The sequence below is a fragment of the Pomacea canaliculata genome, linkage group LG14, assembly GCF_003073045.1.
Source record: "Pomacea canaliculata isolate SZHN2017 linkage group LG14, ASM307304v1, whole genome shotgun sequence".
Taxonomy (NCBI): domain Eukaryota; kingdom Metazoa; phylum Mollusca; class Gastropoda; order Architaenioglossa; family Ampullariidae; genus Pomacea; species Pomacea canaliculata.
In genome coordinates this window covers 17,310,516-17,338,083 of record NC_037603.1, presented here as the reverse complement: position 1 = coordinate 17,338,083, position 27,568 = coordinate 17,310,516, and the positions used below count along the sequence as shown (strand labels likewise).

Sequence of the window (27,568 nt, the reverse complement as noted above, 5' to 3'; positions counted from 1 at the left end):
TTGGGCTGATGGTTCTGTAGTTTTGGCACATTTTATAGTTTCCTTTCTCAGTATATTTATAAGATTACAGAATACAAGCAACTCAGTGGAATCTTTTCATTGGTTTTTCTCGCATTTATGACAGGCGTCAAGGAGGAAGGCACTGGCAAAGGGGTCAGACAGGCTCCCTAAGCAGCTATGCATCAGAGATTCTCAATGAAAGGTCTGCAAAGAAAAATCATGTGAGTGTAATATCTATCCCAGAGAGATAAATACATGTCTTTTCATTATTTGTGAAGGTGAAACATGAAGTACTGTTATTACCACAATAATAATTGGTGGTGATAACAGTTACAAGAAACTCATTCAGCCCAAAGCCCTGCTTCTTTAACAATAATAATAATAGATGGAAGATTTGTAAAGCATATACTCACACTAGGAAAGAGAATGAGACATGGACAACATTCAAGGGACAATGATGGAAAAGTAAACAACAGTACTGATGAATAAAAGACAAATACAGAAAATGCAAAGAGGAACCAAGAAATAAGGAATGAGTGTATCATGATTTTGCAAAGGAAGATAGCAGGAAAGTAGCAATAAGTGGGAAAGGGGTTTGAACAGAATTGGGCCAAGTGCTGAGCCTTTGGGGATCTCACAGGAAAGTGGAGCATGGCGAGATGTTTGCCCATCAGCAAACGCAGTCTACATTCTATGATTGAGATAGGAGTTGAACTATGCTAGTGCAGGTCCAGAAATTCCATAGAGGGTATGGAGTCTTTGAAGGAACAGAGAGTGGTCCAGCAGAGTTAAGGCAGAAACATCACCACTGTCGAGGGCAGATAATATGTCTGTGGTCCCTTTAATTAGAGTATTTTTCAGTACTGTGAAAAGGTCTATATGTTGACTGTGCTTGGGTGATAAGGTGGTGCTCTTGTAAGTAGGCCCAGAGCTGTGTCAAAATTACTTTCTTTAAGATCTTAGAAAAGACAAGTTGGTGTAGTTGTTTAACATGTTGACATCAAGGGTGAACTTCTTAAAGAATAGCCTCACCAGGCCATTTTTAAACAAAGAGGAGAAAATACCTTATGAAAAGCTGAGTTTACAATGTTTGTGATAGTAGGAAGTAAAATGCCTAAGCACTCAAGAAGAAGGCATTGTGGGCATTGGGTCTAACTGGCAAGCTGTTGGCTTGGCTTTCAGAATAAAACTTTATATTGGCCTCAGAGACTGGTCAGAAGCATCCTGGGAGAACATCACAAGAAATGCTGTCAGGCACTAATGTCAAGTCCAGGGATGATTGAATGTTTGAGATCTTGCTAGCAAAATAATCACAAAATACCTGCGGCATCTGGGTTAGGCAGTGGGCAGTGAACAGTGGCATTGCCTTACTACTACTAATAATAAAGTGAAGGCGACTTCAGTTCAGTTACACACGTGGAGCAAGATGCAGTATGACACAAACACATCTCATCACCATATGACATCGCTGAAGCACGTAGGTCCAAAAGCTACAGAACATGTAGCTAAACACATGGTTCCTAAATCAAAAATGGAAAGCGGTATGGTCCACGATGCCAGAACAGTTAAAAGTTTCAGTAAAGGAGGCACAAAATCCTGTACAGTCAAAAATCCAAAGCAAGATGGCAAAACGAAGAACAGGAGACTGAAGCTGTTAGTGAAAGATGATGTCTGTTGTAAGAAATGATGCAGCACAAACACTGAGGAACAATCCACAACAGAAGCAAATGGCGAAACAAACATCACAAATGAGTAAGAGAAACCAAACTCAAGGTAGATCCATAGACAAGATGAAACGGCAGAACTAGTCCCCTCCAGTAAATAATATAAATTCCTCCTCACTCTTCACTGTGAGACAAATACAAATTACTTGACGTTCCTTGAGAACAAGAGTCAGATGAAAATATGTGATTATTTAAAATGTTGCAGCAATAATAAAAAAAAGCCTACATGCAACAGCATATATGACTCAATTCTGTGAAAACAACTAGCACTGAAGAAGATTGATTTCAAAGTGATGTTGAGTGAAGGGTGTTGGGTAGAAAAGTTTTTTATACCTATATAGTTGAGTTATCAGTAGACATTGGTGCTATATTTTTCTGTTACATTTTTAAAACAACCTTCTTGATTTCTGGACTTTTTTTCAGACAATAAAAAAGAAAAATATTAAGGTACTGAAAGACGAACCTCTTGGTGAGTGATTTTCTATGCTAATTCTTGCAATTTCATCTGACATCCTTTTTGTTGTCATTAAATATCATATATCAAAATAATTTCATTTTAAATATACCTTTTTTCTTTTACTAAAAATTTTGAATAAATTAAAGTTCATAATCTTCAGCATAAATGAAAGATGTTGTACTTATTACACTCATTATCATTGTGATATGGACAAGCATCACATGGGCTGCAACAACATTGTGCACCACAAGAAGGGTGAGAAACACACAGGTGCACAAACACAGGCAAACATGCACACTCATGTACAAAGCCAAAACCACACAATTGCACATGCTGGGTGGGCCATGGTAGTGGCTTGACCCTGGGCATAACTGTAACTGACCACCCAGTGACCATGTATTCTTGGCAGTGCCAGAATGACAGGCTGACCAAGCAGTGATGGTAGAAGGGGGAAGGTCAGCAGAATGGGGTCTAAATGGGTGTGGCTGGCTGGGGATGTTGGCTGTGGAGAGAGAGATGGGTGGGAGCTACATATAATCACAATTCATACACACATGGTAGTGTTCAGAAGACAGGTGGCTAAAACAACAAAGGACAACCTCAGTCTGCTGGTCCTGCATACAGGCATACAGAATTGACAACCTGATGGGTGTCTGTAATTTACTTTGTGTGAGTGAATGTTGTATACATGAGTGTGGCTATTATATGCAAATGTGTGTGCATAGTTGTTAATGATTTAGTCTATGTATGATTTATGTAAAGCACTTTGAGCAAATCTTTGAAAGGGTGCTATATAAATCTTCATTAATATTATTAAGTATAGCGTTGATATTAAGAATTTCCACATAGTTCCTGATATTAGTTGCAAACAGCTTATTGAGACCTGACAGCTGAGAACCTATGCTGACAAATCTTGGCAGACCACCAGCAGTCCAGATATACATGTCCTTGAGACTGGGTTTGACACTCATAAACTGATCACCATGCAAGATTCTTTATTGGTTTATTTTAACTACTCGAATGCTGTGTCGCTTTAACTTCCAGTCCCACATTCTTGTGGCCAGTTACAGACTTAAAGTTATGTAATATATTCTGATTCAAGAATGTTATTGTATGCATATATTTTGTATACGATCTTCATGCTGGTATCCAGATATGCCCTCACATGACAGCACTCCAGAATCTATGAAACACATTGCTCAGCAGAAGATAGGACAAGAAAGCAGGGCAAAGAACACCAGGTGTGGTCAGTGTGAGGAACAGTCAGCCTCCCTGGTAAGTTTTCATGAAGTATAATACTATAGTTACTCAAAAGGGATTTTCCTTTTATATATGGCATTTTATGACATAGTTAAAAAGATCCGAAAGTCTAAGAACATTGACATCAAGCTCCACAAAACTAACCAAGTGGAACTAGTTACTGATATTTTTCACTGGCCAACACCTCATTGACATATATGAAAAGGTCTCACATTGGCTGCAGACTTCTGTCACATCAGAGTTAGATTTTAAATCAGTCTATGTGTGTTTGTCTAACAAAACATTTCACAATGCATTTTTGTAACAAACTAATGAGAGTGCTATGTTAATTTTCCAGCAATTCTGGGCATAATTTCATGTTTGACTTGGGCCAATCTTTTATACATGTTTATACATGCCTTGCCATTTCACAAAGGTAAAGACTTAAAGGGTTTATTTCTGTTATTAGACTTGTGTCCAGTGTTCAGAAAATTACTGTGCTGGGTGTTTTGCAAGCTTTCATCTTAAGGGAGCTCTGAAACGGCACCGGTCTGTGTCAGTCCATGTAAGTTGAATCTACATTTTATGTGAGCTGTATGGGAAGTTAGTATCACACGAATCCAAATTGGTATTATATCTGAATGCAGTCTGTAAAATAATTGATGACTAAAATTTGTATTTAATGTCTTAAACTTAACGTAGCTGCAGCACCGTCTTTTTAAATCTCTTTTCTCACCTTATTTTCATTGCTGGTTTTATTGCTATCCTCCTCTCTGCTGGTGAAACAGATATGTTTAGGGGGTGATTTTAGGGTTTGTTTCTTGTTTTGTTGCCAATTAGATAGTTTATCAGCCTCTTTGTTTCCTTTTATTCCTTTATGGGGTGGAACCCAAAGGAGCTTGATATCTCCATTTTCTTGGTTAATCTTATGCATGATAGGCAGTATCTCATATACTATGTCTATTCTGTTTGAGGATTTGTTTTTGCTCATCTTTCAGCAGGCCACAAGAGCCATGTCATTGGCATACTTTACTATAGCTGCTGTATTGAGAGTACTTGATTTTCTTCTAAATAAGCACATATGCAAATGCCTTTAGATACCAGGAATTTGACTGGAATCAGTAAAGAAGTAGAAGAAATGACATAGCAGTGCACAGTAAAGTCCACCCACAAATACTGTCAGAGTCAGGAGTCTTACCTTTCTCTTAGAGACAAAAGAACTGTAATGTTAATGTTCTGAGAAAAGTCATGTTTCTCAAAAGGAGAATTTAAAGAACTGAGCCATTTCACAATGTTCAATGCCCAGAAGTTGTATAATTTTGTTTTATATAGTTCATCAAATAATTAACAGATGACATATACTATGAGGTTGTTACTTCTAAACTGCTACTTGTCCTTGTAGTGCTTCTATGCTTTTTTTAATGGCATCCTACTCCTTTCTGTTTTGAAACTGATGTGAGACCATCATTTTCTGCCTGTGCATTGAACGCTGTTGAGTGCATACACATGTGTACGCTCTGGAGCTGTCAGACTGAAAATTGCTAAATCCCTACAAACTCCTGGGTAGAGGCTGCATCTCTGCCCACTGGAATCAATAAAATCTTAATGTATTGTAATATATAATTATATATCTATAATTCTATATGAACTAAACTGCTGAAGATTTTGGTTATCTGCTTTTTAATGTTTTAAAGGTCGTAGGTATTTTTAACATGTTATTCTGTATTGTCTGTTAAATTATCAGCACTTTGCTTTCATTCTTACATCTGGTTTGTTCTTAGGCAAGTGGTCCTCGACATTGTAAGACACCACAGCCTTTATCTCAAGACCAAACAAGGTTGGTTTTTAAAAGGAGCACTTAAAAGAATAATGAAAGAAGCCATCCATAGACAACTTTTTGCTATGGAGCAGGCTGCTTCTAGGGATGCTGTTATCTAAAAAGGACTATTTTGAGCACATGATCTCTGTATCTCCAATGATCTCCATTGTGCTGCTACTGGTGGTCTCCTGGACAAGTCTACTCTCTAACTAACGAATGACCCCAGACCTGAGCTGCCTGATAAATTTTGATCTTCATTCAAAAAGGGACACAAATTTGTGATGGACCTTGATAGTTATCCATGTCCATCGCTGCTGTTTGCAAGATAGAGTGGTCCCAGGCAGTGTCAGAAAACATTTGTGATCTAATTATGAAATCATCCAAGTCTTACTGCCTTGACCCATTGCCTACACATCTCATGAAGCAGTGTTAGGAATTTTTTGTTTCAGTAGTTACTAGAAATGTGAATCACTCACTCTGTGCAGGTACTGTTGCTCCTCACTTAAAAAAGGCCGTTGCGACACCACTTTTAAAGAAGTCTGGGCTTGACTCTAATGATTTTAAGAATTTCTGCCCTGTTTTGAATCTTTTGCTTCTGTCTAAGATTTTAAAGAGAGTTGTTCTTGCTCAGTTGCTAAATCATTTATCTCAAAACAATCTCTGAGGTTCATCAATCTTCCTATCTTTCTGCAACACTGTCTATATTGTCCTTCTAGGTTACTCATTTTCACTGCAGAAAAGCTACTGTCCCTAGGATTAACTTAAAGTATTTTAGTGAGCGTTTCTTTGCCTCAGTTCCACCAGCTGCCTGAAATTCTCTTCCCTTCAGCTGAGAAATACATCTTCATAGTCACCTTTTCAGGGTTACATGTATATAACTTGTGACTAGCTGTACATCATGCCCTGTGAGCACAGATGGAATAGTTTGTAGTTTGGTGGGATTCTGTCCCAAAGCCAGAGCTCATAATGCAGGTCTTTATTGAGTGGTGGATCTGTCATTGGACACATGGGGTATTCCCTACTGTGGGTAGCAGTGCCATCTGCTACCTCACCTCATCCTAATAGGATTACCAACAGTTGGTTCATGACTTCCAATTCATCCAGGAAGAACCAGGCTTATTTAGCAGGTAATCTCCATATCTGGAGGCCATTCTCCCATCCACCACCTGGAGACATGCGGGTAATCACTCTGCAACTGGACTGAGCAAAACCTAGTCTGAGGTTGTCGATTCTGTATGCCTGTATGCAGGACCAGCAGACTGAGGTTGTCCTTTGTTGTTTTAGCTGTCTTCTGAACACTACCATGTATGTATGAACTAAGTGAGTGGACTGGCAGCACACGATTGGCCCTGCTTATAAGCATTCACCACTTCTGCATCGTATTGTTTTGGTTTTCCCCAACAACTAGTACCAGAAGTATCAGTTAAGGGATGAGAAGAAAAAGAAGTAGGGGAGTCATTTGTTCTGACCTTGCAGGGATGTCAAAGCTCAGTCAGATCTGGCATCCAAGTGCATTACAGCTGTCCAGTTCTGTTAATGCCTGGTATCAGGTTGATGTCATCTACAAAGAATAGGTTGCAAATGACCTTCCACCAATGGAAATGGAAATGTGATGGTCATGGAGGATTCTCTGGAAAAGTGTTGAAAAGTACAGATGATAGGGGACATCCTTGATGGATGCCTACTGTCATGTGTAAGAAAACTCCTGTTTATTCAGTACCAGTACTATGTTAGTACTGTGCTCATTGAACTATTATGCAGCACTTCAATGACTTGGAAGAGACCCTTTTCTATGTTGAATTTTTACATCACATGCCATAGCCATAGTTGGCTTTCCTATCTTCAAATTGCTTGCCACTCTTTCAACCTCTTCCCATAGTACTGGAAGGTCTGCAGGTTTACTGGTTTTAGTCTGTTTTGAAGCAGCTGGAAGTTGTACAGAACTTTTCTGGGTTTTTTTTTGTTTGTGGTCAGGCGGCAATTGTTGGCCTTGATGACAGCTGTTGTATTGACCTAACTGCATAGTCATAAGATATATATAAAGGCATTGTTCAACTTTTAGTTTTTGCAGCTTTGACCAAGAAATTGTGTTTTCCTTATCAGTAATAATTTTTTAAGAATTCTCTTGGGGTCCTTTATGTTGGTATAATGTTAAAAATATTGACATATTTCCTCCATAACTATATATGTGCATTATATATATATATTGTGAATGTAAAACTTACTATCTTCATTATTCTGCCAAGTAAGTGAGAGTAAGTAAAATTATAAACCTTACAAATCATTCAGAGTTATTTTCCTGAAGAAAATATATCCCATTTAACCTTTAATAACATTGCATTTATATCGCTTTTATATTTACAGGGATTCAGGAATATCTGGTGGTGAAGCAACATCTGGAGATGTTTTCCAAGTCAGTACATTACATTCTAAATGACGCATGACTTTCTCTCTCTCAGACACAAGCGCATACCTACTCGCTCTTAATATATATTTTTTTAGAAACTAGGAAAACATTGTGAAATACAAATGCAGATAAGGTATTGTTCCTGGAATTTGAAAGTCACATTTCTTACCCAACAATTCTTGGGTTTCACGCATAAGTCATCTAGGCACAATCACCAGTTTATGCACATCACCACTTTCTTCCAACCTTATTCCACAAAAGAAGTTTTTAGCAAGTAAAGTACCAAAATTAGCCTATTTTTCTGGTTTGACCTTTGCTGAATGACAGCATTCTTTTGTGTTGACGAACCTGTTCTTCTTTTGTTAACTTTGGGTTCAGCCTCTCATAAAGGTTTCTGAAAAAAAACGGTCATAAAGTGTTGTGCTAGTTCACATAGCCATACCAGGCATGCCATTACACTTTTGCCAAAAGATGTTCTTAACACCACCGGGAGAAGACTCTACGCCACATATATACATTGGTATCGAGTTTCTGGTGTGAATTTTAAAGCAGTTTCAGTTTTCTCTCACATTTGATTTTAAATACCTGGAAGTATTTATGAGACTGGTTATTTTATAGTTGTGGTAGTGTTTACTGTCTCTTTGGAAGACGTATGACAAATGATTGCATCCATTTTTTGATTTATTGTGTTCCCAGATTCTTTAGCACAGAGTAGTAACTTTACTGTTTCTTTCCCACCCAGCTTGAGCAACTTAGCTGTGACATTTTCATTAGCAGGTAACCTCCCTCGTACAGTTCTCTCGACCTTTTCTTTTAGAAATGCAGGTCTGCATGCTCACTGGTTCTAGTCTTGTTTTAAAAGATTTTAGGGTCAACTGGAAGTTGTATTAATATTCAGTAATAATATTCATTTCATCAGTTTAGTATAACAGTGCTTTCCTTGGGAAGATGGCCATTTCTATCTTTAATACCTAAGGTCTTGTGTTGACCTTTGTTAGGGTCTTCAGTAGCTGATAGACCTTTATGCTATAACCTCATGAAAATCTTTCATTTATGCTCTTCAATCCAGTTTTCCTCAGACTTTGCCCCCTTCTTGACGTCACTGTTCAGTGCTTTGTGATAGGTATTTGTCTCCTCTTCTTCTTCTTCAAGCCCTTCATTTGGTCACAGAGATCTAAAATATCATTCATGACCTAAGACTGTTTCTTCTTCCTTTGTTTCCTTTGTCTGCGTAGTACTTCTTTGGTTGTTGAAAGGAGCACCTCATTGATGTTTCCAATGAGAGTGTCTACATCACAGTCCAACAGGTTTCGGTGGTGAATCTGGCTCCATCTTGGACTTTTCTGTCTCAGATTTCTACAGAAAGTAGCTTACATAAAGATGGCAGCTTGTACCAGAGACATTTGTACAAAATTTGATGCAACATTCAAAGAGCTTAAGGACACTTGAAATAGTACTGATGTTAGCTGAGGGTGTTTATTTAAAGCAAACAGAATTAATGTGCCTGAAATTTTGTTCTATTTGGTGACTTTATTAATTAGAGCATTACTGAATTTATGAAAGTTGAAGATCTGAGCTTTCCAGAAGTATAAATGTTATGATTTTAATAGTCATAAGTCTGCAACAGTTACAAAGGGGAGTTAATGTCTTCAAAGCAAACTGAAAGAAAGAAAGCAAAAGTTTGAGTGACAGTGAAAATGTTGCATTTGTGCAAAATAGTGTGTACTTATCTTGCCAGCTTGGACCATGTGATGCAAGTGGATTCCTAGAATCTGATCAAGATGCAGCTTCCAAACCTTTGCTGCATGGCGCTTACAATGAAGAAGACAGTGCCGCTCATTTTCAGGAGGCCCTGATGGCATGGCGTAGAGGCGAGAAAATATGTACATCTAATAATAATACATCCTCTCAACAAATTCAAGCACAGTCTACTGTCAGATTACCAGGTAATGAGAACAGGATTAAGAAAGTTTCATTGTACATTAAGGTTCTCACTTAATTTTTTTTTTTAATCCATTTAAAGATATTAAAGGTCACTTTCTAAAGAATGAGGCAAAGGATGTGGGACCATATGGGCCCAACTGAAGGGGGCTTCCCAAAACTGGGTCCACGGGAGAGGTGGTGTTGCAGCCTATGCTCCTCGAAGAGTAGCAAGGAATAAACTAAACTACTTTATAAAGAATGAGTTTATTGCACAATTTCAAGAGCAACATTAGGTAAAATCTCCAATAAGATCTCCAATACAGACCTGTGGGAGAGTACCAGCTAAAAACCTGCCAGTCAAGACATCAAGAAGCGGAAGTGGGGCTGGATAGGTCACACCTTGTGAAAGCCAGCTGATAATTTAACAAGACCAGCTCTGGGCTGGAACCAGCAGGGGAGGAACAGGGTTGGGAGACCCAGACAGACATGGAGGAGATCGGTCCACAGTGAGGCGGAGGCAGCTGGCATGATATGGTCCCAACTGGAAAGGGACGCCCAGAACCGGGTCTGATGGCGGGGTGTGGTTGGTGCTTTATGCTCTACTGGGGGTGATTAGGAACAAAAAGAAGAAGGATAATTTTATAGGTTTGCATAATTAAAATTTATCACCCAGAAACAAGCTATCAATTAAAGTATATTTGGTCACATAATCTAGATAATGAATATTCTGACATATTAACATATTGTCCTGTTGGTCAAAAGTACGTTGAGCTTAAACATCTACACCTGTAAACCTGTAATATAGACACCCATAATTACACAGATCCAAAATCTAAACATCTAGTGAAAAATGTAGTGATGAAGCACAAAGTCACAAAGTAGAATAGAAAATGGGAAGATTTCATCCACGGATATAAAAATAAAAAGTTATAACCACAGAGAAATAGAGATAAGTAATCATTTAGTGAAAAATCTTGGACAAGATGGCCTAAACAAAACAATAAACTGCTGAAACCAGAAGAAGTAGTCTACAGATGAAAACAATGTGATGTATAAAACAATCAAAGAGAGTTTTTGTGGGGGGGAGGATGTCTTTATGATCAGTAAGACAATGATCTAGGATGCAATAGTGTGATATCTTGTTATTTGGTTCCTCTTTGTGTTTTCTGTATTTGATTTTTTTTCTTTTTTTAATATGGTTGTTTATTCTTTTATAGTTCATGTTATTTGTTGGTTTTCCTGTCCCTCGTATGCTGTCCATGTTTCATTCTTGTTCTTAAGCACTAAGAGCATTCTCTTTAGGAGTGTGAGTATGTTCTTTACAAATTTTGCATTTTTTATAATTATTATTATTATATTTATCTTTGCATCTCAGTGTGATAAATATTAACCCCAGGACCGTTGATAGTGAAATAATGGATCATCAACTCCATGATATAATTCATGACAAACCATAATTTTTATAGCATAATAAACTGTAATGACAATGTAGATACTGATGAAGGAAGGAATTGAATGAGAAATATAATTGTACAAAAATGTACTCTTTGTCAAAGTGTCAACTATTGAGAGCTCAACCAGTACAGTGAACAACAAAAGATTAATACCAGAAGTGAAATCCACCACTTATTCCTTGTCCTATGCCCAGCGACTGTTACTGAAACAACACCGTCGCACTGAACTTAAAAACCCCTACATATTACAGCTGCCCTGCAAGAACAACACAGACAATAAAAATGGTGAGGCTTTTTTGGATGACTTAAGGAAGTCATGGTAGTTGGTGTAGCAGGCACCTGAAAACAGTTGTACTATTTGAGGGGAGAGGGATGATGGATAGGAAAGGTCTTTAAACTCAGTTCATTTAATGCCATTAGAATCAATGGAGTCAGATCCTACCCTTTTCTGAGAACTATTTGAAGCTGTTGAATTTAATATAGTCAGTTGTGCCTTACCCATGTTCAGCCATGTCCAAAATATGATGAGAGCTGGGTGTTCTCAAACTGAGAGAATCTGTATGCAGTAAAATATTGAAGAAAACACTGAGCTGCTTGTGAGTTATAGTATAATTGTTAAATGAAGGATGTATCTTATAATTTCAGATCTTTTATGCCTGAATGATGAGCGGATCGATTTCCAGTCTTTACTCCAGGCTGTTAGTGACAGTTGCCAGTCATCAAATGGCATTCCTTTTTCCAAAACTAGCCTTACAGTTACAAATGGCATCGATTTCGTGAGTTTTGAATGTATTACCTTATGTACTATTTTACTTATGGTAATATTATATATATATAAAAATAATGCAGTGGCAATATAGTGGAGTTTATGATGATGACATCCTTGTACAAGTTCTGATTTATGTCTCAAAACAGCCTGCCCTAAAGACAAGAACAAAACTCTCAAAAAATTTGTACCCTCATTCTTTTATACTTTCATGCAAGTTATTTGTTACAGCCCAAATACCATCATCCAGCAAATGAAGAATTTGTTCTGTACACAGTGGAGGAAGACATTGGAGCACAAGCCTGGGAAAGTAAAGTTGAAAGCAGGTAGGAAACAGCATTAACTCAGTTGAGATTCAGGGTTACAGCTTCATGTATATATATAATGAGCACATTTTAGCTGTGCATCCTTGATACATGTTAAAGTATTACATTTTAGCAGTTACAAAATACTGAAGAATCTTAATTTTTGCTGCCTGGGTGCAGCCTGAATATTCTTTAATTTGTAAACGAAAATAAGGTGGCCTATTTTGCATTCAAAAATTCATTTAGAGAATAGCACTTAATATTTGAAGTTTGAACCATCGTTCTAGTCGAAAAAGCATTACAGTTGTCACCGATCGCATAGATGTGAATGACGTTTGTTCAGTTTGATCACACAAAAGGTTTCTTTTCCTGTCATATTCTTAGCAGAATATTGAGATCCTTGTCACTGTTTTGAATGGGGAAACGGAGTTGCGACAATGCTGCAGGAAGATGTATACATTAATATATAAATTGTCATGTATATAGGCAAAGGGAAGTAAATTTTGCAGGCAAAATGGTTTTCCATCAAAATTTGCCAAAACTATCATTAGAGAAAAATTATGATAGTCATCAAATAATTTACTGAATGAACTATGTTTTGCAGTTTCAAAAATTGCTGCCTCAAGCATTATAAGAGACCTGGTTAATGAAAATTATCAATTAAAAATTAAAAAAAATAAACTATATCATAGAAATTATAATTTAAATATAAAATTACAATTTTGCAGATGCGGTGTTTGCTATATGAATTGACCCCACAGCACTTTCTTAATTCTATAAGAAATTAGGTACTGATTATTGGGCCAAGATTGATTACTAGTTATCTGGGCAACTCTGTATCATGATACTCTTTTTCAGCCCATTATTGTCCCATTTTCAAAGTGCAGGAATTTACTTCATGTTCCATAACTCTTCCTTTTCCCTCGTTGAGAAGTGAACTCGCTCTTCAACTGTTTTGATAATATTCTCACTCATTCATTTTCTTCAAAACTGTTGGACATACTTGTTCTATCATGACAGGAGACTGTCTGGAATGAAATGGATCACTCTGATCTTTCTTCCCTCCCTATTGCTCTTAATTAGCTACCTATAGATGTTCACCTTACTTGGCAGCCAAAATCTTTTTTTTTTCTCCATATGTAGATTACTTTGATTTAGCCTCGAGTTAACAGACTTTTAAAAGTGGTTTTTCCTTTATTCTTCAAAATATGTTCACTAGTTGTTTCATTTGTGATCACTCCTGCTCCCTGCGGCCTTTAATTGTTAATTTTCCCTTTACTATTTTCTTTAATAGGCTCATATCTCAAGAAGAGGGGTCCAGTTCTTTTGTGTTATATACCTCCCCTCTGTCTGATGTTCTGTCATGCCAAGCCATGACATGCTGACGATACACAGCTTTATCAGTCAGCTCCTCTTACTGAACTCTCTAGACTACTGACATGGACACCAGGATGTATGGATGATGTAAAGTCCTGGATGCTCCAAAACACACTGCAACTGAACAACGATAAGACTTAACTGCTACTTACTTGTCCAAAGAAATTTCTGTCATCCTTTTCTCCCTTGGTCTCTGTCTATAAACGGCTCATCTATTTCTTTCTCCACCTCTGTCTGCATCTTAGGTGTCATTCTCGATCAGCATTTGACTTTTCATCAGCATATTTCTCATGACTGCAGAAATGACTACCTTGAACTTCGTAGGATCAGTATCATTCGTCATTATCTCACCACCAATGCAACTAAAACTCTAATCTGTTCCTTTGTGCTATCAAGAATGGACTATTGTAATTCTCTTTTAGCTGGAATTCCCAAGTATCTTCTAGACTTCAAAGGATCCAAAATAACGGTGCTCGCCTCATCAGTAGACCACCTAGATATGAACATAAAATATCACCTATCATTTGCTCTCTTCACTAGCTTCCAGTCATGGACAGTATAGTCTACAAACTTTCTACTATGACTTACGCTGCTGTTTCTGGAACCTGGTCTTTGGTACCTCTCCAAACCCACTCCCATCTATACACCTATTCGACCTCTTTGTTCATCTTCTGACACCAAGCTTCTGTGAGTCTCACTGACTAAGACAAAGTCATATGGACACAGAGGTCTTTCTCTGACAAAGCCCCATCATTTTGGAACGGATTACCCATCAGCCATTCTCACTCTGATTCTCTTACCACCTTTAAGTTCAAACTTAAAGACACATCTTTTCAGAACGACTTCACTGTGACCCTGAGCATGCATGACGTATATCTGTATTTACTTTGTGCATCTGTAGCATCTGCAGCAGCGGTGAGCATGTCTGTTATATGCTAATATGGGTGCATGGTTGTTTATGATCTAGTCTATATATCATTAATGCAAAGCGCTGTGAGCAAAAAGTTTTGGAAAGGCACCATATAAATCCTCATTATTATTAATATTTAGTTTTTATTGCAACCACTTTGTGTTCATTTTAAGACTTCATTAATCCACTTTATGAGAGAGTCTGGAGCCTGGTGGTTAGTATATGTAACTCAGCAACTGATCAGCATTTCAAGTTCCACTCAAGCTTAAAACTGAAAACAATACCTCTAGATCTGCAGATCTGCCTTTTCAACAGTTTTTCAAAAACTGACTTCATTTATTTGTGCAGTTTCTTTTTTATTTTCTAGCACAAAAAGAAGTCAAGAAGATGATCTTCCTTATATTAATCCTGCCGAGAAATCATTTGCCAAAGATGCTGGACATGTTTTAGAGCAACTATTGCCTGAAAAATGCAATGAAACAGATTCACAGGGCTCAGAGGTTTGATTTTACTTGAATGTAAAATGCATCTTTCACTTTGTATATCTTAAAAGAGCAAATGAATGCAAAAGCATATTACACTCTAAAGACTTAATTTGTAGTACCAATTAAAGCCTCAAACTCAAACTTGGATTTCTGTAGTATCTGACATTCTTTTTTATCTCAGATTTAAGATATCTATAAATTTGTGATTTTATTTGTATTTTACTTTTTATAAATAGGGACTGAAGTTTGACCTTAAAAAAGCAAGTGAAGATTTTAAAGTGCAGGGAGTATCCTATGATTGGAATTTCGAGCTATTCACTCAGATTTTGAGAATTTCTGTCTTATGATTTGTATTTCCCCTTAAAAATAATTGTATTTTTGGGCTAACATTCAAAAGCTTAGATGAAAAGTTTGAGCTGATTTTTTTATATTTTGTTGTACAGATGCCATATTCTAAGAGGAATGGTTCATATACTTCTAGCAGAAACAAAAATGACATGACTTCCTCAGTATCCCAGACAGAATCAAATAAAATTTGTTCCACTCCTAAGGCAAAGAATGGCCATTGTCTGCAAGGTTTCCACACACATGCTAGAATGACACCAAGAAATATGTAAGTGCTTAATGTACACCATAGCTATAGACACAAAAGTGTAATCACTAGACAAGGATGCATGTGCATTTGTGTTGTGCAGATAAGGCATATATGAGTAGAATATTTTTCTTTGATTAATGGCTACACTGATAGTTCTGTAGAGTTATAACTAGCGATTACAACCATTCTTTGGGCCACTCTTTGCTTCCCAGATTCTTTGATACAAGGTAAGAGCCTTTGTTGTTCCTTTCCTTATGTAGTTCATCTGGGACATTGTCAATGCCATACTTCAGACTACATACAGCTATCTGGACCTTTTCCTGTAGGACTGAAAGGCTCATGGGTTAAACTGCAAGCTGTTCAAGTCATTACAATATTTAGTCCATCAGTTTAGTATGGATGTGCTTCTGTGAAAAGGTGCCCATTGCTTATTTTGGGCTTGTTAATGGTGGATTTGAAATACCTTGGCAACAAAATGTAATTGATTTGGTTATCTGGAACAAGCCATCTGGAGAGTACAAAATTGTTCTCAATTCTATTGATGGAGGGCTAAGTGAGTCTGTAGCTCTGTGAAAGCTTTGGAATCTAAGACCTTTTGTTGTTGGTACTGTTCTTGCCCATTCTTGGTAAGCATCTAAACTATAACTATGTTGATTACTTGATCTGATGTTTTGTCTTATGTCACCAGAATTCAAAGGCTTATTCCATTTAGAATTGGAAGCATATTGTACATAGGTACTGATGCAAGTGAATTAACTAAAAATACTGTAAATCAGAATAGGATAATCTGGACTACATTATCAGCTAGCTCTTTTTGGTGCACAGTTTGGTTTAAAAAAAAAAAGAAAAAAAAAGATGAGTGTTCTTATAATATTTTGTTGTAATATTATATATAATGCATTTGTGTAATATTATATATAATGTATTTGTGATAGTTTCAAAGATTTTGTTTTTAATGTTAATTGTTCAACTGTTGTCAGCACAAATGGTATTCTGACCAAAAGTCCCAGTTTTGAACTTAAAGAAGTTGCACGAAGGATACAGACTACTGGTACCAAGTTTGAGTCACCTTTAGAAGGATTCTTCCTTGTCTTAGTAAAGCATGAAGCAACAGATTCTACACCTCACTGTACACCGGCCATTATGCCTCAGCCCAAAAGTGTCAAAATCAGTAATAAATGTAAGTATCTAGACCATATGCCTCTTATGTGCAAAGGGCATTCAGAAAGTTCTTGCCTATATTAATAAAAATAACCTTCAAATGAAAAGTTTTTATATCATTTGAAAGATTGTTTATTTAATGCTTTTTAATTATCACTGTCAAGCTTAATGCATTTCTGATGATAGGTGAACCACCTCTCAAAGCTAACAAATTATCAGCAGTCAGCATTTCAGATTGTTCATTCTTCTGAGACTCAAAAACCTTTTCATGCAAAAGTTCATTAATTTTTATGAAATAACCAAAAGTGGGGCTAAACCAGGTGAATAGGAAAAAGGCATGAGAAGTTCAGTGCCAGCCTTTTTACTCCACTTTTTCACCTTGTTTGGTTCTGTTCAATTTCTTATATAAGCTAAGGAAGACTTAAGCATTGAATCAAATTTGATGTGCATGCTAAGAAAGCTGAATGAACTTTCTGTGAACGTCCCTTGTATAGCAACATTTTATACCCTCTTCTTCTAAGTGTTTTTATTTTCTTAATGTTATTGTAGCACTCTAGTAGTGTACTAATATAGTAGTGTGGAACATGGCATGCATACACACACATGCACACATGCACAGAGGAATAGGTACTGGCTTGACCAGACCTGGGCAAACGCCGGCCCACGGGCCGGATTCGGCCCGCCTCCTGTCTCTGACCGGCCCGCCTCCTGTCTCTGACCGGCCCGCCCACTGGCCCGCCCACCGGTATATATACTATATATACAGTATTGGGTAAAACTGAGTTAACTATATTAGTCCGGCCCTCTAAAACCATCCCAATTTCTCATGCGGCCCCTTGGGAAAATTAATTGCCCACCCCTGGGCTTGACAGTAGTAGGGGTAGTAGTAGGGGGTTAGTTACTGGCCGGGTAACGACCCTGTGACCGAAGGAGGTGGAGCATGGAGGTTCGGGAATGTTTTGGAGAGAAGTTGGGTGTGAAGGTCAGATGAAGAGGGCAGTAGGACAGAGCATTAGGGGGACAGCGCAGGGGTTAGAGATATGACTCATCGAGAGCGTGAGTGGATGTTTTGCCTTAGCCAGAACTATCAACTGGTGTTAAAGTAAAAGGACTTGCAACTCATAAAAGTGTTGTGTTTGTTCTTGTAGTGAGATCAGGAAAGCTACCCCCTTGTACCCTGTTAAACTAAGTTATGTCTTTGTTTCTTAGAAGGTAGGGGTCGAATAGCTCCCAGGACTGTCCCTTTCTCACGCCGTCTGCATACGTAACAGGCAGCCTTGAACTGTCCACTGGCTACTGGACCTATTGTTACACCAGAAATTACGAAGCTGACATGGTTGAAGAACACTTCAAGCATCAACAGCCAATATTAAACTGAAAGTAGTCTACTTTCGCTTAGGGTGAAGGTCACATGCATGCATAATACTCAAAAGTCCTCCATACAGGCCGTGTGCAGCCGATGGAAGCATACATCTGTCCTGTCCTGTATTCGTATATGTCCTGTCTATCCCATAATGGACATTCCTTGTTTGTTCTTCAAAATTTATGTTATTTTTATTATTTACTTAGTATACATTTATATTGCTGTGGAAAGAGCTATAGTTTTACTAAAATCTGCGGTTGCCTTGGCAGGCCAGATCAAATGAGTTCACATGCCGTGGGCTGGATGTTCCCCACCCTAGATCTAGATCTAGATCAATCACTTTCCAAGCAACAGCATATTAGTTCCATCTGCTAAGTAGCTTTCCTAGAATTCTGTAAGATTGTGAACATTCAGCTGCAGCCGTCAGAAATTACAACTTCTAGATTTGTGTCTGCACTGACCACATTGCAACTTGACTACACAACTTCAGTCAGAACAGTCAGCATGGGACAGATATATCTTTAGCTTCTGCAAGACTTACCTGGTCACCAGCCTGCTGAAGCTAAAGATATATCTGTCCCATGCTGACTGTCCATATGTGCTCATGTGTTTGAATGGGAAATAATAAAGAATGTTATGCTGTATGTTGCTGTATGATGTTAGCATGTATTAATGTATTCGTTGTTTTTTGGTTTTTTTTTTTGTTAAGCGCTGTGAGCTATTAGGAATGGTACTCTGTAAGCAACCTTCATTACTATTATCATGTGTGACAGTGAGGGAGCATGACAGATAATGTACAGATAATTTTCAATGGTATCACATTGTCAGAGCTATTTAAAATGAAGGAATCAAACCTTATTCCCACCAAATCATTTCTTTGCCATGCTCTAAGACACTCTATGTCTAATTTTCATTGTAAACTGAATTCTAATGCATAAACTAATAGACTAATGTACCCATTCTTACTTCATTTTTATGGTTGATGGAGATTAAGGGGAATAAATTATGTCTTCATTAAACAAAATGAGGATATTTTAACCAGCTTATAAGGGGACAAAAGTGACAGAAATATAAACCACAGATGTTATCTTCCAGTATATTCCCTGTCTCCTCGTTCCTGGCATCCAAGCAGCAGTCTTGGATTTGCTGATGTTAGAGAAAATCTGCAGCAAACATCATCAGGTACTAAATCTCCTCTTCTACACTTCACATACAGTGGTCATTTGGAAGGCAAACCTCTGAGCTTGAGTCAGGATAAAGGCAGGTCAGTTTCAATATTACTTGTCATATTGGTTTTTTGGCAACTTCTTGAACTAAGTCTAAAATACAGTTTCCACTTGACACATTTGCTGTTGGCTTCTGCACTTTGTAATATAGAATTTTCTCAAAAATATTCTTCCCTTTTGTGGGTAGAATACATGATAGCAAACTGTACAAGGTCTCAGTAGTTTAAGATCTTGTCATTGTCTTCTTGTATACATTTTTTGCTACTTTTTCTTTTGTTCATTTCAGCTTAAACAAGACTCCGCCTGTCTTAGAGCCTAAACTGCTGGGTATAACCAAAGATAATGAAACATTCTGTGCTATTGATTCATTCAGTAAAACTTCACGAAAACGCCACAGAGGACATTCCTTAAATACTGCTTCTTGTCTTATCTCTACACTGAGGCCTAGTTCATGCATCAGCAGCAGTCCAAAAAGACACCACAAACCCCAACGACCAAGTAGCTCAAATGGAGTCATGGAGTCAACTAAGAAAGAGGAACATCATATCCTAGCTATTCAGAGAAGCATTGATGATCAAGTCCAGCAGCCTAGGTCTGTGTTTAGGTAGATGTGTATTTTGCTGTTAAATATCAATGTTCCTGATAATGAGATTAGGTAGGCCTGTTTAAATGATATTGATGTACAATAGGTCAAGTTCTCTGCCTAAACTTAATAGACATTATTCCTTACACCAATCAACATAGTTGTCATTAGTTGTGATTATAGTCAGTTGACTGGTCCACCTGCTTGTCTTCTTCTGCAGATGTAACGCTCTCCATCCTTATTGTTTCCTGATTCCTCTTGGCGTTTTTTATCTTTGTCTTTTATTCCTTATCTTTATAGTTGTTTCTCCTTCTGTCCTTTGTATACTATCCATGTCTCCTTCTTATCTTATATACTGAGAGCATGCAACTTGTAAGCATAATTATGTGCTACATAAATTGCACATTTATTATTATTAAGTAGTGCGTAGGAGTTCTGAGATGCATAGCATTGCAATCAGAGCAAAATAGGACAGCATATTAACAGTTTTCTCTAGCAAAGATTTAGATTTGAGCTATGAAATTTTGTTACATTTTTTTTTTAATTCAGATTTGCTTTTCAGCATAAATATATATTTATTCAATGTTAGGAAATTAAAATTAGGACTTTGCTGTGATTTAACACTGGTAAAGAGCTCACTTGATTTCAAATGTATTCAAAGATTTTAAATTGGGCAATCAACCAGGACTTCCAGGACTAGTAACTTTCTCAACCCAGCACTATAATTTTACCTGCTAAGAAAGGCGCAAGAGGGCAATTATTTGTCCTCAACTTGTTGAGGCATTAGAACTTTATTTTGTCTTATAGTTCAAAGCCAACAGTTTGGATTCTTTATCTGCAGGATGCATTTGATTTGTCTTCTATCATATCTTAAGTGAATGCAGCAGACACCGCAGCCTTAAAGTGTAGGTAGTATCATCCATTAGGCTAACAGGGGATAGCCAACAGCTTTTTGCCAAGCACTAAAGTTGGAAAAATTATCATAACCAGAACCTTTCATTTCATTGCAGTTCCTTTAATAGTGAATGATGGACTACAGCTGAGTGCTGTATTACTAGTTACTCATATGCTAATGTATGATGAACCATTGCGTTCATCCATCAACCATTTTGGAGGAATAGATGGGCCCTTACAAGAAAAGCTGGCCTTGAGAAAAATGTGGTCTTAAACACCTTACCCCCACCCACCCCACCCTATCATTCTATTAAAATGAAAAGGTTAGGAGACGACCTTTATGTCCTATTCTTTCACTATGTCAACAGATTTAGTGTTATCTGCAAGCAGATCTAATTTTCAACTGCCAACAAAAGAACAGCAGATAAATAAATTGCCCAGACCAGATCTTTATCCTTTATAACATAATGCATACAACTTTATGTAATTTTTGCTGACTTCAAGAAAGTTTTTGATAGCATAAACAAAGATGGCATTTTGGGCTCAGGCATATGCAATTCTCCAGCACATAGGGCAGACTGTAAAAATGTTTTTAGGCTTGTTTCATTGATTCATTTATTAACAGGGGTGTTACAACAACTCTGAGGACAAATTGGGTAACTGTGTTAAAGAAAAACGTGACACTCTCCAGCTCACAGTTGTAGTGTCAGAAAGTAACATAAGACCCAGAAATACTGGTGACCCTATACCAGGGGTAGGCAATTAATTTTCCCAAGGGACCTTCATGAGAAATTGGGATGGTTTTAGAGGGCCGGACTGATATAGTTAACTCAGTTTTACCCAATACTGTATATATAGTATATATACTGGTGGGCGGGCCAGCGGGCGGGCTGGCCAGAGACAGGAGGTGGGCCAGATGCGGCCCGCGGGCTGGCATTTACCCATGTCTGCCTTATATCATCCTTCATGTAGAAGTAGTGGCAGCAGTTAGATCACTATAAGTAGTCACCAGGAATAGACAACCTTCCATTAGAGCAAGTCCATAAGTAAGTATAAGTGGTCATGAATTAGCAAAATGATGGAGAACAAAATCTAAAAACGGGAGAAGGGAATACAGCATATACCAAGTGTTTCATTATAACACTTTCTGAAAAAGTCAGGCAACAGCTGTGACAAACTATGACTCACTAGTGACACAAGCAAAGTTACGCTGAAAATCATACTGGACTAAATGAAGCAATAAGCACACAAAATAAGTGCTTAAAAATAGAGCAGGCTGCAACACTAACAAGCAGATCTTCAGGCTTACACTTCAATCTTATTATTCTGCTTATTCTTCCGTTCTTCATCTTCATTCATGCACTTCATTCAGGCTTGCCATTATATCACCTGTTAGCTGATACTTATTTCTTGTATGACTGACTGTCAGTTCATCATGTACAATGAATGTTCACACTTTTAAAAAAAGGATAGGAAAGAGTCTAGCATGCTGCACTTTTGACAGAAACTACAACATCAATGTCAGCCTGATTGGATTTAAAGAAAAGCAACAGAACAAGGTTACCACTGCAGTCCCCCATCAATTTTAGTATAGAAGACTAGAACAGCAGTGGGAGTTTGACAAGACTTTATATTATCCCCTTCCTTGTTTAGCATCTTCCTAGAAAAAAAAATAGGGCAGGTGAACTAGTAAAACTTGACTTTCGTATCTGTGTATATATATATATACTGTTAGAACATGTTGCATCTTTAAATGACATCCAAACTTATTCTTCTGTCAGCTAGCAGTTAGTTATTTGAATAGAAGGACAGAAGGAACAGATAAGTTATACAGAATTTGGGGATTTATCTGTTATTGTTTACATGCAATAACCCATTTATTTTGTATAATTTCTTTCCCTTTTTAACCAGCGTATTTCATCAGAAAAATCATACAAATGGATGGACTGCAAGCTATGATTTTCAGAATCAGATGGAAGAAAAGACAGATTCACAAACTAAGAATCAGTTTTCCCTGCAGAATGCATCAGATACAGCAGACAGTTCTCACTGGGAGACACAGGTGCTGGATTTTATGAGTGGAAGTGAAGTTAGTGCCTCTCAATGCAATAGTCCTGAGACGTGCCAGTTGACACCAAGGTTATCCCGGCCTCAGAGTAGAGCTCAAAAAGAAACTGGCAGAATATCACAGGCTGTTGGTGAGGAAGTTTCTTTTTTTTAATAAATCAGCTGAAAGAGCAAAATACTGTGTGGAACGTCATTATGATTTGCCTTTCCCTTCCTTTGATATCAAATCTATGAAGTGAACAGTTATTATTATCAGTTATTATTTTCTGTTTCTTGGCAAATTCACAACAGAAATCCTTGACATGGGGCTTCAAGAATACTTAAGTCAAATTTTATTGTACCAATTTTTAGATTGAAGTTTATCATTTTGTAAAAAAAAAAAAATTGTTGTGAAGCATTCTCAATATTGGGCTGAAATAAAGACATAATCTTAAGATAATGTAAAGCTTTGCAAACAATTTAATGTTACACAAATGTGTTGTGAAATAGGGATAAAATTATATATTCTCTGTATGTTGCAATGGTTTGTCATAGGTGTTTAGGTACACAGTGTCAAAAAACAAGGGGATAAGTGAGTGATTTACCCAGAGCAAGCATTTGCCATGTGATTTATTCACTTAAGGATAACTTTTACATACACCTGCAATAGTTGAGAGAAGGATCTTCCATCAGTCCATGGAGTGTCCACACATTATGTGAGTTCAGCAAGATGAAAGAACTCACCCATAAGCTGTAATGATATAGGTGGGACATTTTAGGACTGGCAGAGGTCAAATGGTCTTTAGGGAGACAGCAGCAGACAAAGAACCAGGCTGTCTTGGTTGGAAATGAGGAGGAAACCAAACATGAGCATGGCATAGGCTTCCTCATACACAGGGGAATGGTTGGAGTACAGTACCAGCTGCAGGCTGGTTTTCATTCCTGTCAGACCTCACTATACCACCATTATCCAAGTTTATGCTCAAACTTCCACAAAGACAGTGAAGTGGAAGAGTTCTACAAACAGCTGGAAAGAGTCTGAAAGGCAGCACCAAGTAAAGATATCCTTCTCATACTCCGTGACTGGAATGCCAAGGTTGGCCTGGAGGTGTGTCAGCAATGGGCAGGAATGACAGGAATGGTCTAGGAAAAACAAGCAGCTTGGACCTAAGGTTTCTAGAGTTCGCAAAGAGCCACTGACTCACCCTCACCAATACTCTTCATCCCCACTAGGAATCCAAGATGGTTTGGTCTATAAGCAGATCAACAACCTCCTACTACCAGGATGTTTCAAATCCAGCATCAATAATAGTAAAAATAGGATTTAAATCACAATGCCAAAGTGAGGTCATAACTAGCTGCAGACATAAGCATCAGCCACAACCTTGTCTTAACAAGCCTGAAGTTGAAGCTGAAGGCGAAATGCCACACAACACCCAAAGTCTCTTTGACTCAGAAAAGCATAATGCTGCAAAAATCTTCAAGACCCAAGTTGGGGGCAGATATTCCACCCTCAGCATGTTTTGCTGTGATGGAGACACCCTCACTGGAAACACCAAAGAAGTCAACATCAACATCAACAGCCAAAAAGGCATTCTGGAGGCAAAAGAAGAAGAAACAACCCTGGATCACTAATGATGTATAGCTCTTTGTGATCAGAGGAGGGCCTTGAAGAAAGGAAAAGCAGCCCCAGGGCAGCTAAAATACAGAAAGAAAACAGTGACCTCAAGAAAGGAATGATAATAATAATAAGCATTGTGTAGCATCACAACCAAAGCTGATTGCACCCTCTGTGCTCACCATCGGTGATTAAAAAAATTGCATTAAACATACTGAATAGACAGATAACTGCATAGATAACAGGATAACACTAAACACATTTAACCACTGAGCCACAGATTAAAGGTAATGAGAGAGGGAGATATCAAGTGTATAAAAAATATATATAACAAATAAAATACTTTGTAGACCAGAATTATGTTTATGCATAATATTTTAATCATAATATTTTTTAAACAGATATGTTTTCAGTGAGCATTTGAATACTGCTTTAGAATAGAGTAGAAATGTGGTACAGAAGAGAGTTCCACTATCTAGAAGCACAGAAACAAAGCATACATTGTTTATATGTAACCGTCTTTGAAGGAGGAATAGATAGCATGCAAGAGTCAGATGAGGAGCGGAGGTCACAAGTTTTCAGTGTAAAGATAAGATGATAGCTGCTTTCTCAAGGACCTTGGATACAAGTGCCAAGTTTGAGACTGGACAGTAATTATTTAGTATATTATGTCTAGTATAGGCTTTTTAAAATAGAAGTTTCAATAAATCAATTTTGAACACAAATTGAAGTATGCCCAAGGACAAACTAGAGAGTAACTCATCCAGTCTACCAGTAACAGGGTGAGAACTGGATCAAGTACGCAAGTTATAGGTTTTGACTGAAGAATGATGGTTTTAAGCTTAGTTTTAGAGTCAAGAAAAAAGAAACAAAGGAGCACCGAGTGTCAGCATGGCTAGCAAGAACTGGGGATGGGGGTGCACAGGCAGGTTATCATGTTTTGACACGAATATTAATGATTTTGTGGATAAAAATCTTGCAGAAAACCCAAGGTATGTGGTAGGCAGAAATATTGTGAGCACCACCTGAGATACGTTTGTATGCCATGATAAGTAGCTGCAAACCTTAAACAGTCTCATACTCGACCCACAAGCAATAATCTGTGCCTGAAAGAATGCAGTTTTAGATGAGTAAACATGTTTAATGACTGCAGTCTTGGCAGCATTTAGCATCTGTTGATGATTATTTAACCCAGACTTACACCACAACCCCTCAGCTTGCTGATTCTCTACCTTAGCTTTATACAGCTCCAGGAAAATACTGGAGAACCATGGTGTGTGCTTGTTTGGATGGACTGGAGCACACAGCATTAGTGTGGGCCTCCACCACAGAGCAAAGAACAGCCAAACATTTATTGGCAGAGGTCAATGAACAAAGAGATAGCTTGGCCTGTAACATGGACATGTCAGTGTCATGGAGACAGTGCACATATGAAAAAGTGGCATCATTGCTGAGTGACTGGTAACAGATCAAACTTAACACAACAGGGATCTGATGAAAGAATACGTAAGACAGTAACTATATGTGAATGACATGGTCAACAGGCCTAATCCAATCCAAAATATGATGAGTGGGTTTAGTAACTGATTGGGTAATTTGAAAAACATCAAGCACTGGCCTTTGTGGGTCCTCTTAACAGGCTGATGCTGTTAATGAAGGCAGCTAAAGAAAACTGGACCAAAGAGCAATACCATAAGATAAAAAACTCTAAAACAGGACAGGTCAAAACTACAAGGTGCAGTATCTACCACCAAATCACCCAGTCCGACAGACCCATTTACAACCCTACAGACACAGAACAGGCCGCCACACCCCACAACCCACCATACAACAATATATCCAAGACGTAGAAAATACAAAGGGTCCAGAAACAAACATCATCCTCTACCCATCCAACAGCATGCTAACACCACCCTGGACATTTCCACAATCACATATGGACTTCGATTTCACAAACTATAAAAAAAAACCCACCAAAATCAAATGACTGCTGAAACAAAACTTAAGCTAAGCACCACATAAAAAGACCACACACAGATATATACAATATAGAAACACGTGCAACGGGATTAGGAGTTTACTATCCAAACAACATTATCATTTCCAGACATAACTTGGTACACTACTAGAGTACTACACTTAACCTTGGGAAAGAAAAACTGTTTCCTTTTAAAATTTCCATTTCAAAGAACAGAAACATCAACCCGAGAATAAAACAAGATGTCCCCATGAACAAATCTCTACGACTAAATGCAGCATTATATATATAGTTAACAATTAAACACTGGTTAATATAGGAAATAACCTACACACCCATAGGAATATTTAAAAGAAATGAGTAGTTAAAACACCAGCTAACATATACAGGTAAATTCTACATCAATGTACATCAATTCCAATCGTCAGAATGACGCTTTACCAGATACAAATAGTTACACATTGACATTGCAGGCATCAAAACAGATCTTAAACGATATAGTCGAGTTATAGCTATACATCCGGTTTTACACCTCTTCCATAAAAAAATCTCATAGCTACACTAGGGATGTTGTCAAAAATTATATGAAGCTACTACATGAACAGAATCGACCAATCATACATTAGTTACCATTATTGGTAAACTAACCCACTTCTCTGATACCTCCATTACTTCATTCACTGCCCAGCATACAGACTGTATCACCTGAGAGGGAGCTTCCTGACTAGAACCTAAAAGTTTTTGCATTTCCTGTCAAACACCATGCAACTTCGCCCTGTCCAACTGACTACCACTTGTACATCGGTGCATAAGATTTAATCTGTCCACCGGTCGGCGGATTCTGTTGGAGCGGCGTAGAGGTTCTCTTCACTGTCGCCCTCTGTTGTCTCATTTCTTTCATTTCCCCGTTCTACGTCCTCCTCCTGGTTTTCTGCAGGTACTGCAGCTGGAATAAACTCTGGTGCCTCTGGCCTCAACTCTAGGCCCACTTCAACGTCTGTAAATTGCACCAGTTCGTCATCTTCATGATTTCCACAATGGGAAGGTGTGATTACTACCTCGTCTATACGCTGTCTAAGGTTGTTATTCCTGATGGTTCTTCACTGGGCAAAAGGTGGTGCCAGCCTAATGCACCCACTGGAAGCGAAATATTCCGATGGAGTGTCCGTTTTGGTCCCGATCCATTTTCTCTTTGAACCACATACATAATATATTTTTCAGTTTATCCAGAACGACAA

The 27,568-nt window shown here is 37.9% G+C and overlaps 1 protein-coding gene across 4 annotated transcripts in view; it reads left to right on the top strand.

Moving 5' to 3' along the window:
• The window catches only part of LOC112555265, a 38,298-nt gene that overhangs the window by 3,797 nt on the left and 6,933 nt on the right, over positions 1-27,568 (top strand). For all 4 annotated transcript variants that reach the window (XM_025223589.1, XM_025223588.1, XM_025223587.1 and 1 more), the window contains exons 3-18: positions 125-221; positions 2,148-2,193; positions 3,335-3,456; positions 3,890-3,985; positions 5,202-5,257; positions 7,604-7,652; positions 9,385-9,592; positions 11,126-11,308; positions 11,669-11,799; positions 12,021-12,115; positions 14,749-14,881; positions 15,310-15,479; positions 16,442-16,641; positions 19,081-19,249; positions 19,498-19,803; positions 22,600-22,886. In XM_025223589.1, coding sequence (XP_025079374.1) covers positions 125-221; positions 2,148-2,193; positions 3,335-3,456; positions 3,890-3,985; positions 5,202-5,257; positions 7,604-7,652; positions 9,385-9,592; positions 11,126-11,308; positions 11,669-11,799; positions 12,021-12,115; positions 14,749-14,881; positions 15,310-15,479; positions 16,442-16,641; positions 19,081-19,249; positions 19,498-19,803; positions 22,600-22,886 — 2,348 coding nt within the window. The remainder of the gene's footprint in view (positions 1-124; positions 222-2,147; positions 2,194-3,334; positions 3,457-3,889; positions 3,986-5,201; positions 5,258-7,603; positions 7,653-9,384; positions 9,593-11,125; positions 11,309-11,668; positions 11,800-12,020; positions 12,116-14,748; positions 14,882-15,309; positions 15,480-16,441; positions 16,642-19,080; positions 19,250-19,497; positions 19,804-22,599; positions 22,887-27,568) is intronic.